This window comes from Halyomorpha halys, unplaced genomic scaffold, assembly GCF_000696795.3.
Source record: "Halyomorpha halys isolate HHAL.00 unplaced genomic scaffold, Hhal_1.1 Scaffold480.1, whole genome shotgun sequence".
NCBI classification, from domain to species: domain Eukaryota; kingdom Metazoa; phylum Arthropoda; class Insecta; order Hemiptera; family Pentatomidae; genus Halyomorpha; species Halyomorpha halys.
The window spans coordinates 367,825-379,851 of record NW_027116427.1 but is presented as its reverse complement, the minus strand read 5'-3'; the positions used below and the strand labels follow the sequence as shown (position 1 = coordinate 379,851).

The 12,027-nt window shown below is 31.9% G+C and overlaps 1 protein-coding gene across 18 annotated transcripts in view; it reads left to right on the top strand.

The window, feature by feature from the left end:
- Window positions 1-12,027, top strand: part of hts (adducin 1-like protein hts) — a 224,525-nt gene that overhangs the window by 165,485 nt on the left and 47,013 nt on the right. For 15 of the 18 annotated variants that reach the window (XM_014424843.3, XM_014424842.3, XM_014424841.3 and 12 more), the window contains one exon: window positions 714-758. The exons of the other annotated variants lie outside the window; for them this stretch is intronic. In XM_014424843.3, the coding sequence (XP_014280329.1) occupies window positions 730-758 (29 nt within the window). In that variant the 5' untranslated portion in view covers window positions 714-729. The remainder of the gene's footprint in view (window positions 1-713; window positions 759-12,027) is intronic. 18 annotated transcript variants of the gene reach the window in all.

Genomic DNA, 12,027 nt, shown 5'->3' with positions numbered 1-12,027 from the left:
TTAAGATTGTCCCTGAAGATGGCCGAATTGGCCGAAACGTTGGACGTGTGAATGAAATAAATGTTTTGAGACTATATTTTTGGATAGTGTTTTTGAATTATTTAGTATACAATTCTTTATTTTATTAATTTTACACCAATAAAATAACCTTGCAGAAATGTGTGACGTTCCTTCCATCTTCAGGGGCCAATTCTAAAAATAGTTTAAAAGTTTTCATTACATTTAAAATTTTTAAAAATAGCCAAATTTCCGTTTATTCATTTTTTATTTCTTTATTATTTTTAATCTGGATACCTTCAATACCTTTCATTGTTTTTTTACAGATAATTTTTGTCCAGTTTCCGCTTGATTTATCACAAAAAATTTATCTATAAAAAAACTTGATTTTCCATTTGTATCCTATCTAGCTGGAACCAGATATGAATCCTTCCACAATAAACTCCCTACCCCCTCGTTTCTAATCTTGCTTCCTCTTCCATTCCTGACTATCTTATAAGGCGCTAAATAATTATATACACTTGAGACCTTTTTATGTAGAAACGCTATTAGAGTGCTTTCAATAGATATTTTTATGACAAATCTATTGTTTTATTATTAATTAATCACATTTACTTTTTTATATTTTAGTTTAAATTTAAAAAAATAAATAAATAAAAGCTTGGAATTTATTATTTTGCTTTGCATGTTTCTGATTAATATTTTCCTCTTTTCAGGTGAGTCCCATTTGCCATGACACTTCAGGCGACTGAAGATCCTAAGTAGGTATTTCTCTGTATATACAAGTTCTATGTTCATTCTATATTGATTGATACTTTAGTCATTAATGATGTCTTTAGCTCTGAGGCGCAAGAAGATAAATGAATTTAAAAAAAAAAATTAAAACTGAAATGAGGCTCTGAACATTTGTTTTTATGGTATACAAATAAATAGTTTCAAATTGTACTGAGAGCCTTTTAGGTTTTTTGCATAATAAACTTTAATCTTTAAAAGAAACCATTACATAAAAAAAAAAAAAAAAAAAAATAGTCATTGGTTGTTGTTCTAAGCTAGAGACATCTTCTTCTGTTAGTATTTATATATATAAGGTTATAGGTTATACCGATTTTTTTCATGGTTTTTATATGCCAATAATTTTTTTTTTTTAAATAATTTATATATTGTTATTTACAACTGTATATATATATGCACATCAAGTAAATTTCTTGTAAGTGATATTATGACATGATACGAATATGTGGAGAATCTACCCATTGATAGAACTTCAAAAACATTTCCAAAGGAGAAGATCTCGAAGCCATCTTCTTTTCAGACGCCTAGGAGGATTATTAGGTAGTGAAGGAGAAGCCAGGTTAGAAACGAGTTGGTTTGGGTGGTTGGGAAGTTTATTATGGAAGGATTGGTATCTGGTTCTGGCCAAATCGGCAACATAGGGGACATTGAGGTCCTAATGGATGATTTGATTTGTGACAAAGTAAGGAGCATTAAGGATTTTACGAAAAATTTTGGACTGTAAGCATTGGATTTTAGAGGAATTAGAAGGTTTAGTGAAGCCCCATAGTTCAATTCCGTATGTCCAGATACCAATAAATTTAAATCTTTTCCAAGGATAACAAAAAGTATTACTGATTTCCTTAAAGGATATTATATTTATAAAAACATATTGTGGTCTAGAGTATAGTAGGTGGACAAAAGTTTTAGGAAAAGGCATATCTATTCTATTACAAGAGCTGGAGAGAAAAAAGTTATTTATTTATTATGTTACAGTTATCTCATCCCAATTTTTTATTATTTTAATAAAAACTACATATAATTACTAGTCTAAATTGATGAGTAGTGTCTGCCAAGTATAGATATAGGGAATAAAAATTGGCGGCTGCTTCAAAACGTTTAAAAAAAAATTAATTTTTCATCCTTAGCTCTATATCTTTAAAACTATCAAAAACACTAGAAAACCTAAGAGAACATCATTTAAAGGAGAGTAAATTTGCTAAAATATGAGCCCTAATAGAGTTATTTAGGTTTCTCGAGACATAGCTGTTTAGAAAGCAACATTTTATAAAAAATGCACTGATAAATCAGTAATTACTGAGTGCCCATTAGCACTCAAATTAAAGCTAATTTAATTTACTATAAAGAAGTTTATGACGTTTATCTTCGAAGGAGTAGTAGTTTTTATGGTATTTGACAAAATAAGTTCACAAAATGTTAATTTCTAATTCTTCGGATAGAATTTTTATATTTATAAAAACAATGTATCAGGAAGCATTAGACGCACATATGTCTATTAGCACTTAAAAAAATTTAACTTTTTTTTGTTTTTATCATATTCGCATATGAATATAATATTTGCGCATGAAATTTTCTTCAAACTACTGTAAATAAATTTATTTCACCAAATATTATAAAAACTACTACTCATGCGAATATAAATTTCATAAACTACTTTATGGTATAATTAATTCGCAATACTTTAATTTGAGTGCTAATAGACATCTGTGGGTCTGCTGTTTTTTGAGATATAGATTTCTCTAATTAATTTGATTTTCAATGCATTTTTTACAAAATGAACCTTTCTAAAAAGCTATTTTTGGAATTATCGAACGTAAATAGCACTACAAGGGCTCATATTTTAGTAAATTCACTCTACTTTAAATGATATCCTTTTAACTTTTTTAGTGTTGTTAGTAGTTTTAAAGATATAAAGCTCCGAATTAAAAATTAATTTTTTTTAATGTTTTCAAACAGCCCTCTCATTTCTTATTCCTACATTCGGCAGATTCGCCAATTTTTCTGGTAATTATACATAGCATTCATTAAATTAATAATAAATTGGGGTGGAATACTGCCTTTTTTTTTCTTCCTGGGGGTATTGTACTTTTAGTTTGTAGGGTCTTTTGAAACATTTAATACCATTTTTTCAAAGAAAGTTAAAATTGTTCACTTTAATTCATTTGGTAGATTTGTTTTATTACTTCTATTCTCGATAACGTTATTACAACTGTTGGAAAGCAGACTGTCCGATAAAGACCTAAACCATTCCCAAATTTTGCGTAGATTGGAGTCGTGTCGAAGTTATTTCTGTTCTTTTATGATTTCAAAATAAATCAAAGACCAATTATAAATCGAATATTTTTGGCCAGAAAACTTTATTTGCTATTTTTTTTTTTTTTTTTTTTCCCGAAAATTCATATTTACAGGTGTCTTGAGGAGCTAAACTACAAATATCAACTTTGTTTTACTCCTAAAAAATCTTTTACCACACATTGATAGGTCAGTCATTGTGGATTGTTTCAATACAGTACTACTTAGTATATAATTAATGTAAATAAATCTCAAATATGGAAATAGCGAAGCATCTGCTTGTTTAAAATAAAATTTGTTTAAAATTGTTAAAAAAATCTCATCCCTAGTGATAGTGTTAGCTGTGGAAGTCATTAAACATAGTGTAAACTTTCATTTTCCGTCATAGTTTAATCATTTCCTTGATAGTTGTACTAACATAACGAACTTGCACGACAGATATCTGTCACGTGGAATCTCCCCTTTAGTTCAATATCGATAAACTTTTTATGTATCTTGCTATTACTCTTGAATTGAGCTACTGCTGTTGCTAATCTTAACCTAAAAATAGAACATTAATGTTTAGTGTTCAGTCTAAAACTGCAGCACGATTTCGAGCGCGCTGTGTATGTCCTTCGGTGTTTATTGTTAAAGCCGCAGGAAAGCATGTATCATCCCAATGTATTCCATCATCCTTTTTTTAGTCTGGGTCATATCCTGTGTTCAGTCTAGGCAAATGGTTCTGTAGTCTAGATAAATTGGGTGTTTTGTTTGCGATGTAGGTAAATAATTAGTTCCGATCGCGCTATGTGGTTGCCAGCCGCAGTTTAGAAATTAATATTTATATAGATTTATTAAAATACATATTAAAATTTAAAAATATATATTTCTTTATATCTGAGAGATTAAATTACGTTAATACGTAATCTACAGTAGTTCTATGAATGCAGAGACTTCTCGGCAGTTGGGGAAGTAGGGAATATACTGAAATAACCAAGCAATTGGAAAAGCTGAATATTACAGTTAATCCGAAGAAGACCGGCTGTATTATTTTCTCCCCCCAGAAGAACAAGTCTATAGAGTAGTAGGGTACGAGAATGGACCAGTAGGCAGTATAGTATTATATCTGGGCGTAACCCTTGATAGACACCTGACACTAGCTCGCCACTGCAATAAGAAGATCAACCTGGTCAGGACCAAGTCTTACAGGCTTAATCACCTGCTAATTTCTCCTAATCTTACTCTGCGCCTCAAATTAATGATTTACAAGAGTGTGCTGAGCCTGCTCTACGGAGCTATGCTGACCAACATGGCACCTTCAACGAACAAGAGGCTCCAACAGTTTCAGAGCGGTATACTCAGACGTGTAGTGAGACATGCTTCACTTCAAAGAGTAAAAACGAACCACATACATACTAGATTGGAACTACCGACTGTGACAGACTTTATCACGAGAAGACACATCAAATGTTTTGACAGCCTGCAGTACTGTACGAACCCATTATTTAGGACACTGACACCGACAGGACGGCTACAAGGGTGGCAGGCACACGCAAACTGACTCAGGCTCGACTGAGTACAAGTAACTAAATTATTTGAATCAGCAAACCTGGTGAGCCCCCCATCAGACTGACACAAAATAAAGACTACCCCTTCTGAGAAGATCGAATGTCCTCGGCCCCCTTTACCAATACAGAAAAAGAAGCTACCCTCATGACATCAACCCCACGCCCCAAGGGGGCTTCGAAGGGGGAAAAGAACAGGCTATGTTAAATACAAAACTATATTTTAAATAGGGACTAAAAATAAAATGTGACTATTTAGGACTTTAGGGAAATATATTTATCGTTGTAAAAAGTAAGGAGTTTATAAGGGGTATTCATGATGTTGTGTTAAATGTTATATGTTTTACCATGTTAAATGTTATAACTATAGGATTGTGAGCAGCGTCATGTTAAACGTTAAATGCATAAGAGTCCCTAGCGGATTTTCTCAGCAACTTGTTGTATAAGCCTTTATGTTTATAACCTTCCTTCCAGACCCTCATGTTATTGTTTACTTCAGTTTTGATTTAAGTAATTAATTAAAACATGCCTAGAGGGAGTGAAAAGTGGAATTTGTGTGAAAGTTTAGCTTATGAGTGTCTTATTGATCTTCAAACTTGTGAAGAAGAGAATGAAGATGAGCTAATTGACAACTGTATTGAAAGTCACAACAACTAATATGGCGGCGATCTCAACTGGTCTATTGTGTGACGTCATTCTCGATTCAACTGACCAAGTAACAGACTCTCAGCCATGTTAAATGTTATTTCGTTTTACCACGGCAAAAGAAGGCAATTTTTTTCGATTTAACACGAGTTTTTCCATTTAACACGAGTTTTTCCATTTAACACGCTTTAACATAGATCATGAATACCCCTATAATCACTCATCACATGGAAATAACTTGGTAAATTTTTCAATTAATGTCGTTGATTATTGCGTAAAGGCGTAAACCCTTTGGTCATCAACGCCAATAGCATGATACAATTTAAAAAAAAAATGATAAAAATAAATAAATAAAAAAATCAAAATCAAAGAGGAGTTATAATTTATAAAGAAGGCGATGTGCTTTTAAAAATTCAAACACTAATGTAATTTTAGCTTCCTCATCTATTTATTTATTTATTATCTATTATTTCAATCAATGTTTTCTATGATATATTTAAAGGAAAATATTAAAATATAAAGTTTGATACAAATGAATAATTGTTTCTTATATAATGGAGAAAGTTATTTATTAAAAAAAAAAGTAACGTAATATATATAAAAAAAAAACAGGAAACATTATTTTTTGTAATACTTAATGTTTACAACAAATAAAGTGATTAAGAATTAATAGTAATTCTAAAAACCAGTATCAATAACAAAATGTGAGCTCGCTTTTGAGTTACTCAAATTTTATTATCATTTTTTTTTTTAATCCCTCTACCTCTGCCTAGTCCTATCTGGCACACCGGTTGCGGTAGCATGCTGACTGTCAAATATGGTGCAATTAAACAGTTTTCAGAAAATTACTTAAAATAATATCTCTCGCTTCAAATTGAAAAAAGTTGACTAAAATGTTCATTTTTCTCCTAAATATTAAATCAACGAATCAGTATTTAAAATACCAAGACTGGATTTAGACATCCTGTCGACTGCAAGGTTGATAAAGGCGTAATGAAAAAGGCACCTGTCAGCTATATGGAAGGCAGTGGCCTGTGATTCCGGGACCTCCGCGCTCGTTCGGAAACGACTCGATCAAAACGAAGGAGCGGCGGTCATTAAGGAAAATGCTCCTTTGGTCATTGTCTCCTTGGCCCAGTTCCCGCACTTCCTTTCATACCGGCTCATTTCCGCCGCTTCGCACACTCACACGCCCTCTCGCTGCCAATTTCTCATCCAATTCTTCTCGTTTTCCTGCACTAGCCGCATTTGAATATTTCCTTATTTTTTATAACTATTATTTGCTTATTTTGAATGATTTTCACTCAACGTGTTTAGTAGGTTGGATTTTTTTTTTCTTATTATTGGGCATTGGGTAACTCATTGGTAAGGCAATGGGCTACTAACTCTAAGGAACCAAGTTCGAATCCAGCTGTGGCAGATAATTATTATCTGTTACCTACAGCCGTTGATTCATCCCTGTGAGTTCGGGAGCCTTCTAGGGTCCACCCAGCCTCATAAAGTGGGTACTATTAGTTGGGTAAAAATCTGGCGGTCGAGCGTGATTCTGACCATATCACCTCCTTGCACAACCGCTGGTCTAGTAACAATACTTCCTTACGTAATCCTGTAATAAAGTATTGCACTCCTGACCCTTCTTGTGTAGTTTTGGTACAAATTTTCTTATTATTGTTTCGATCGAAGAAATATTTTAAAAATCAAATTGAAATGCACCATTATTCGTGATTACAAGTGCATAAAGTTTTTACTTTTCTTTCTTCGTTTTAACTTTTTTTTAAAAAAATATTTATTGTTTTTGTAATCGTATTTATTTGTTCATTACAGTGGCTATTTTCTTTTTGATTTATTTCTATTTATTGAAAATTTCGTTTAGTTTCTATTGCATTTGTGTAACTCATTGAACATGTGTTGCGGATAACTGGAGAAGGGAGGTATGAGGTAGTGGATTAGGGAGAACAGCATAGATAAAGTTGAGAGCAAAATAAAAACAGAAAGAATGTACAAGAAAAATTTAATATAACTTGGTGTGAGAAGGAGGAGGGGAAAAATATTCATAATTAAATCTCAAAACACTCTTTATTATTTCTGTCCTACGTTTCGGCCAACCTGACCATTATCTTAAATATAAATTTACATCTCACATCCAACAACAGAGAAAAAAAAATCTAGCTATTCTATCCAGGTCATTGATTTCAGTAATTAGGTGTAGATAATTGACTGTAGATTACTGATTGGAGAAGATGGTCCTGGGGGGGGGGAGGGGATGCGGTCAATAAAAAAAAACATAAATAAACAAAAAAATAAATTTATTTATGCCGACATTTCGACCTGAGTTATTCAGTTCTTCATCAGGGCTATGGAACAAAAGAGATTTAGAGAAACATAAAATTGAAAAGAAATAGTATACAAACAAATTTAGAACTATACAAAATATTGAATTAAATAATACAAAATAATTGATTAATAATCTCGGAATTAGACAGTAGCAGATTGGTAACAGTGAAAGATGAAATGTAATATTATGTAGGTAAGAAGATATGTATAATATAAGATATGTAAGTAGTGTCTAAAAAAACTGAAAAACAAATTGAACAATATGACAGAACATGAAATGTAGTGAGTGAGTGACTTATATATGATTTACAGTATGAGTATTAACTTATATAACTATACATATAACATACATAACCCCCTCCCGACCATCTTCTCCAATCAATTTCAGTAATTGTATGACAAGAGAGTGATACGGCAACCTGGTTTCACTCATAGACTCGGAGCCCTGATCAACTGGGGTTTTCGAAGAATAGTAGTTTAGTTTAATTCGACTATTTATATATTAATCAATGCATTGCTTCACCTCTAATTAATAAATTTAATTATAAAAGTAATGAAAAAATAAATATTGCATACACACACCTATGTGTATCATAAGAGAAATTTAGTTCGAGCATTAAAATCTAATTTTTGCCCCAAATGAGTAAAACGTGCAATTTTCTGCAGAAAAACTCAAAACTTAGAACTTTTGGAAAAAAAAAAAAAAAAAAGTGCAACATGAAATTAGTGTTAGATTAATGTCTTTTCCATCGAGTTTTGGCGGAAATTGAAGCAAAAGATACAATTGTCCGAAAATTTAGTATCTAATTTATCAGAATGTTAACATATAAGCAAATAGGCATTAATTTTGTACTTTTGTGGGACGATCCTTTTTTATTATTTTGAACGAATTTCTCACCGGTTTTTTCTACAATTAATTAATTCGGTACGGTCAACGAATAAACTTCTTAGACGTTTTTCGTTTTAAATAATTACTGTAAAGTAATTACATATTTTATTTAGACTTTGAATGAGGACGTCATTTCTTGTCATTTTTTTATAGGACACATTTGAATGTATTCCAAGGCAAAAGGCCGTTTAAATTGGACGAACTAGTTTGGCAGCTATTATCCAATAGTATGGAACTTGTGTGTCCTTGCCAACATGCCCTCCATTCATCATCACTCTCTTCCAGTTCGCTATATTACTATCTCGTCATCACTATTTTAACTTCTACCTCTTTGGCTTAGAATAGTATCAGGTCAGTATAAAAGTTCTTGCGCTGGGGAGAAATATTTAAATAGTTTATATAAAACATAATTTTTGCAGTATTTTAATCAAAGATATATTTATAGACTCGCGCTCTGGTTAAAAGAAAAATAAGGCACACTTTGTAATCGACTGAGCTGGTATATTAGGGGTATTCGTGATCTTTAGTTTAACATGTTAAAGCGTGTTAAATGGAGAAATATCTCCTTCTTTAAGCATGTTAAAACGATATAACATTTAACATGGTTGAGAGTCTGTTACTAGGTATGTTAAATGGAGTATGACCTCATGCAAAAACTTACTTTATAGTACTTGATCGTAGTTTGTGTTTTGATTGTCTAAGTATTGTTTTGGACGTTTTTAAACAAGGCAATCAGAAGCCAAACTTTCACTTACTCTAGGCATGTAATAAATTACTGAGAAGAAAAACTAAAAGTAAACAATAACAATAAAGTTTGGAAGGAATGGTTATAACATAAGTTGCTAAAAAAAAAAAAAAAAAAAAGTGTTACCTTCCTACTTAAATTAATAATAATGATATTAATTAATACATTTTAATTATAGAACAAAAAAAATAACTGCTTACACAATTAAAGTCAATTGTGTCAAAGACATTCGAAAGTAGTTTTCTTTAGAAAACGAATTTTGACTATTTCTCAAAATAATTAATAACATTTAGATTTAATAAATTATATATATATGAGAATTATTGATTTATAATGAATACTTTTATAATTATTTTATAGAATATACCTGAAGATGGACGAACGGTCTGAAACGTTGCAAAAGAACATGAACCAGAAAATATTAATTTTATAAAACAAGAATATATTAGAGGTATTCATGTAAAAAGTTTTAAGAAGCTAAATGTTATAAGTATGGGATTTTGAGCAGCGTAATTTAAAGTCTATGTTGTATGTTAAATGCAGAGGAGCCCCTAGCGGATTTTCTGAGCAACTTGTTCTATAACTTCGTAATCTTTACAAGATAATAAAAATCTCCAATAGCTTTATCACATCATCTTTCTTCTACCTCTTCTAGTTTTTTTTAAAGCGATATTATCATTTTTATCTATAGGGAGATGGTCAGGGTTGCGGTCAAAGGAGAAATAAAAATAGTTTACAACTATTTTTTTTCCAACGTTTCGCCCCACTTTGCAGGGCTTCATCAGGGCTGTCCAAATAAATAAGTTGAACTGGTTCAACAAACTTAACAAAGTTGAGTTGGTTCAACTTATTTATTTGGACAGCCCTGATGAAGCCCTGCAAAGTGGGGCGAAACGTTGGGAAATAAATAGTTGTAAACTATTTTTATTTCTGTTTTGACCGCAACCCTGACCATCTCCCTATATATCAATTTTTACGGTCAACTATACATACATATATAGAATATCATTTTTATCCATTACTTCATTGGAACTTAAACACGTTTAAAACAAAAACTACACGAACTACGAGCAACTAACTTATCAAAACAACAAACAAAATGGTGTGAAGCTCAGCTGGTCTGTTGTGTGACGTCATTCTCCATTTAACAGACCTATTAACAGACTCTCAACCATGTTATATGTTATATCGTTTCAACATGCTAAAAGAAGAAAATATTTGTACATTTAACACACTTTAACAATGTTAAACTAATGATCATGAATCCCTCTTGTAACGTTCATGGGCGTATCCGGAGAAGGGCAACTGCCACCCCTAGAAGTGAAAAATTATTAATTTAATAAAAATTAATTTTTTTTTCTTGCAAACTAATTGTAATAAAAATAATATTATAATTATTTATATTTATTTAAATTTTGGTTCCATTCACGGGAACGACCATAGATTGCCTTCCCTTAGTTTTGATCCTGGTAACATTTATTTACGATTTATGAATCAAATTATTACTGGATTTATTTGTAATTTTGCTCCTAAATGTAACTTGAATAATTAATAGGAACAAAGATTATTAATAAAATATTGTAACTATCTTGTTTATATCGATAACGCCTTCGGCCTACGGTACAAAATGTTGCGACACCTCCCTCCATTTTGGTTTAGATAATAATTTCCCTTAAGGTCATTCCAAAGAGGTAGAATTACCTGGCGATTAGAGATGGAATAGCAATGAACCGAGACGAGAAGAAATTACCTCGGAGGCGTTGAGCAGCGGACGTTGTTGGCTTAGGTAGTAGCATCCAACGCCCACGGCTTCCCACGCGTCCGCTAGCAATTGATCGAGATGCGTCTTCTCTTAAGACACGATTGTGCTCTCTATAGAGGCAGTTGTCTCGGCCCGTTCCTAGCAGCCTAATGGTACCCTTAGGGTTTGCGATACAATCCTCCCAACTACGTCTCGGAATCTAAGTACTAGTTGACTTTATAGCGATTCGTTTAGTTTAAAATCACATCATCCAAGTCTACTGTATATTAATTTTAATAAAACAGCAGAGTTAAGGCTAAAGGGACGTTTATGTATTATAATTTATTTATTTGTTTATGGGGCAACCCCCTTACAAATAGAGTTAGCCTGTAAATTACATAAAATAAATTATCAATTGTAGTAATTTTACAAAAATGGTAAGTTAAAGATCATTCATATAAACTAATAACAAACAATAAACCCAAGCTGGGCTATCTACATTCGTCAGATTAAAACAATAAAACAAATACGTCACTTAATATTTAATAATATAAAAAAAAAAAACTATACATCCTATTGTGACGATAGGCATCCAGCTCAAATAATATTTGAAAGTAGTTTGAATTTAAAATAATTTATTTTTTTTAAGTTTAAAAAAGGTTGATAATTGAATGATGGTGTGGATAAGAATATCGAATCCAACGTACTCTGTTTTACAATCCATCCTTCAATCGGAATTTTACAAATCGAAGTAAACGTCTCGAATTATCATTGGAGCAATAATACTAAAGATCGTCTCTTGTTTCTTCGGTACTGAGCATAAGGGATCTCATTGAAGACGGAAATAGAAGATAGCACTCAGCCCATACAATCTGATTCTTAGTTTACATTATTACCAGTGATGCGGCGAGAGGGATGCGCTGGGATCTCTTGGGCTCTGCTCTACCCCTCACACGTGGGGGATAGAGCGGGCTCAGGGATCCTCAGGTCGATTCTGTAAATATTGTATATATTATTTTATCATTATGTTATTTTATTTATTTATTTT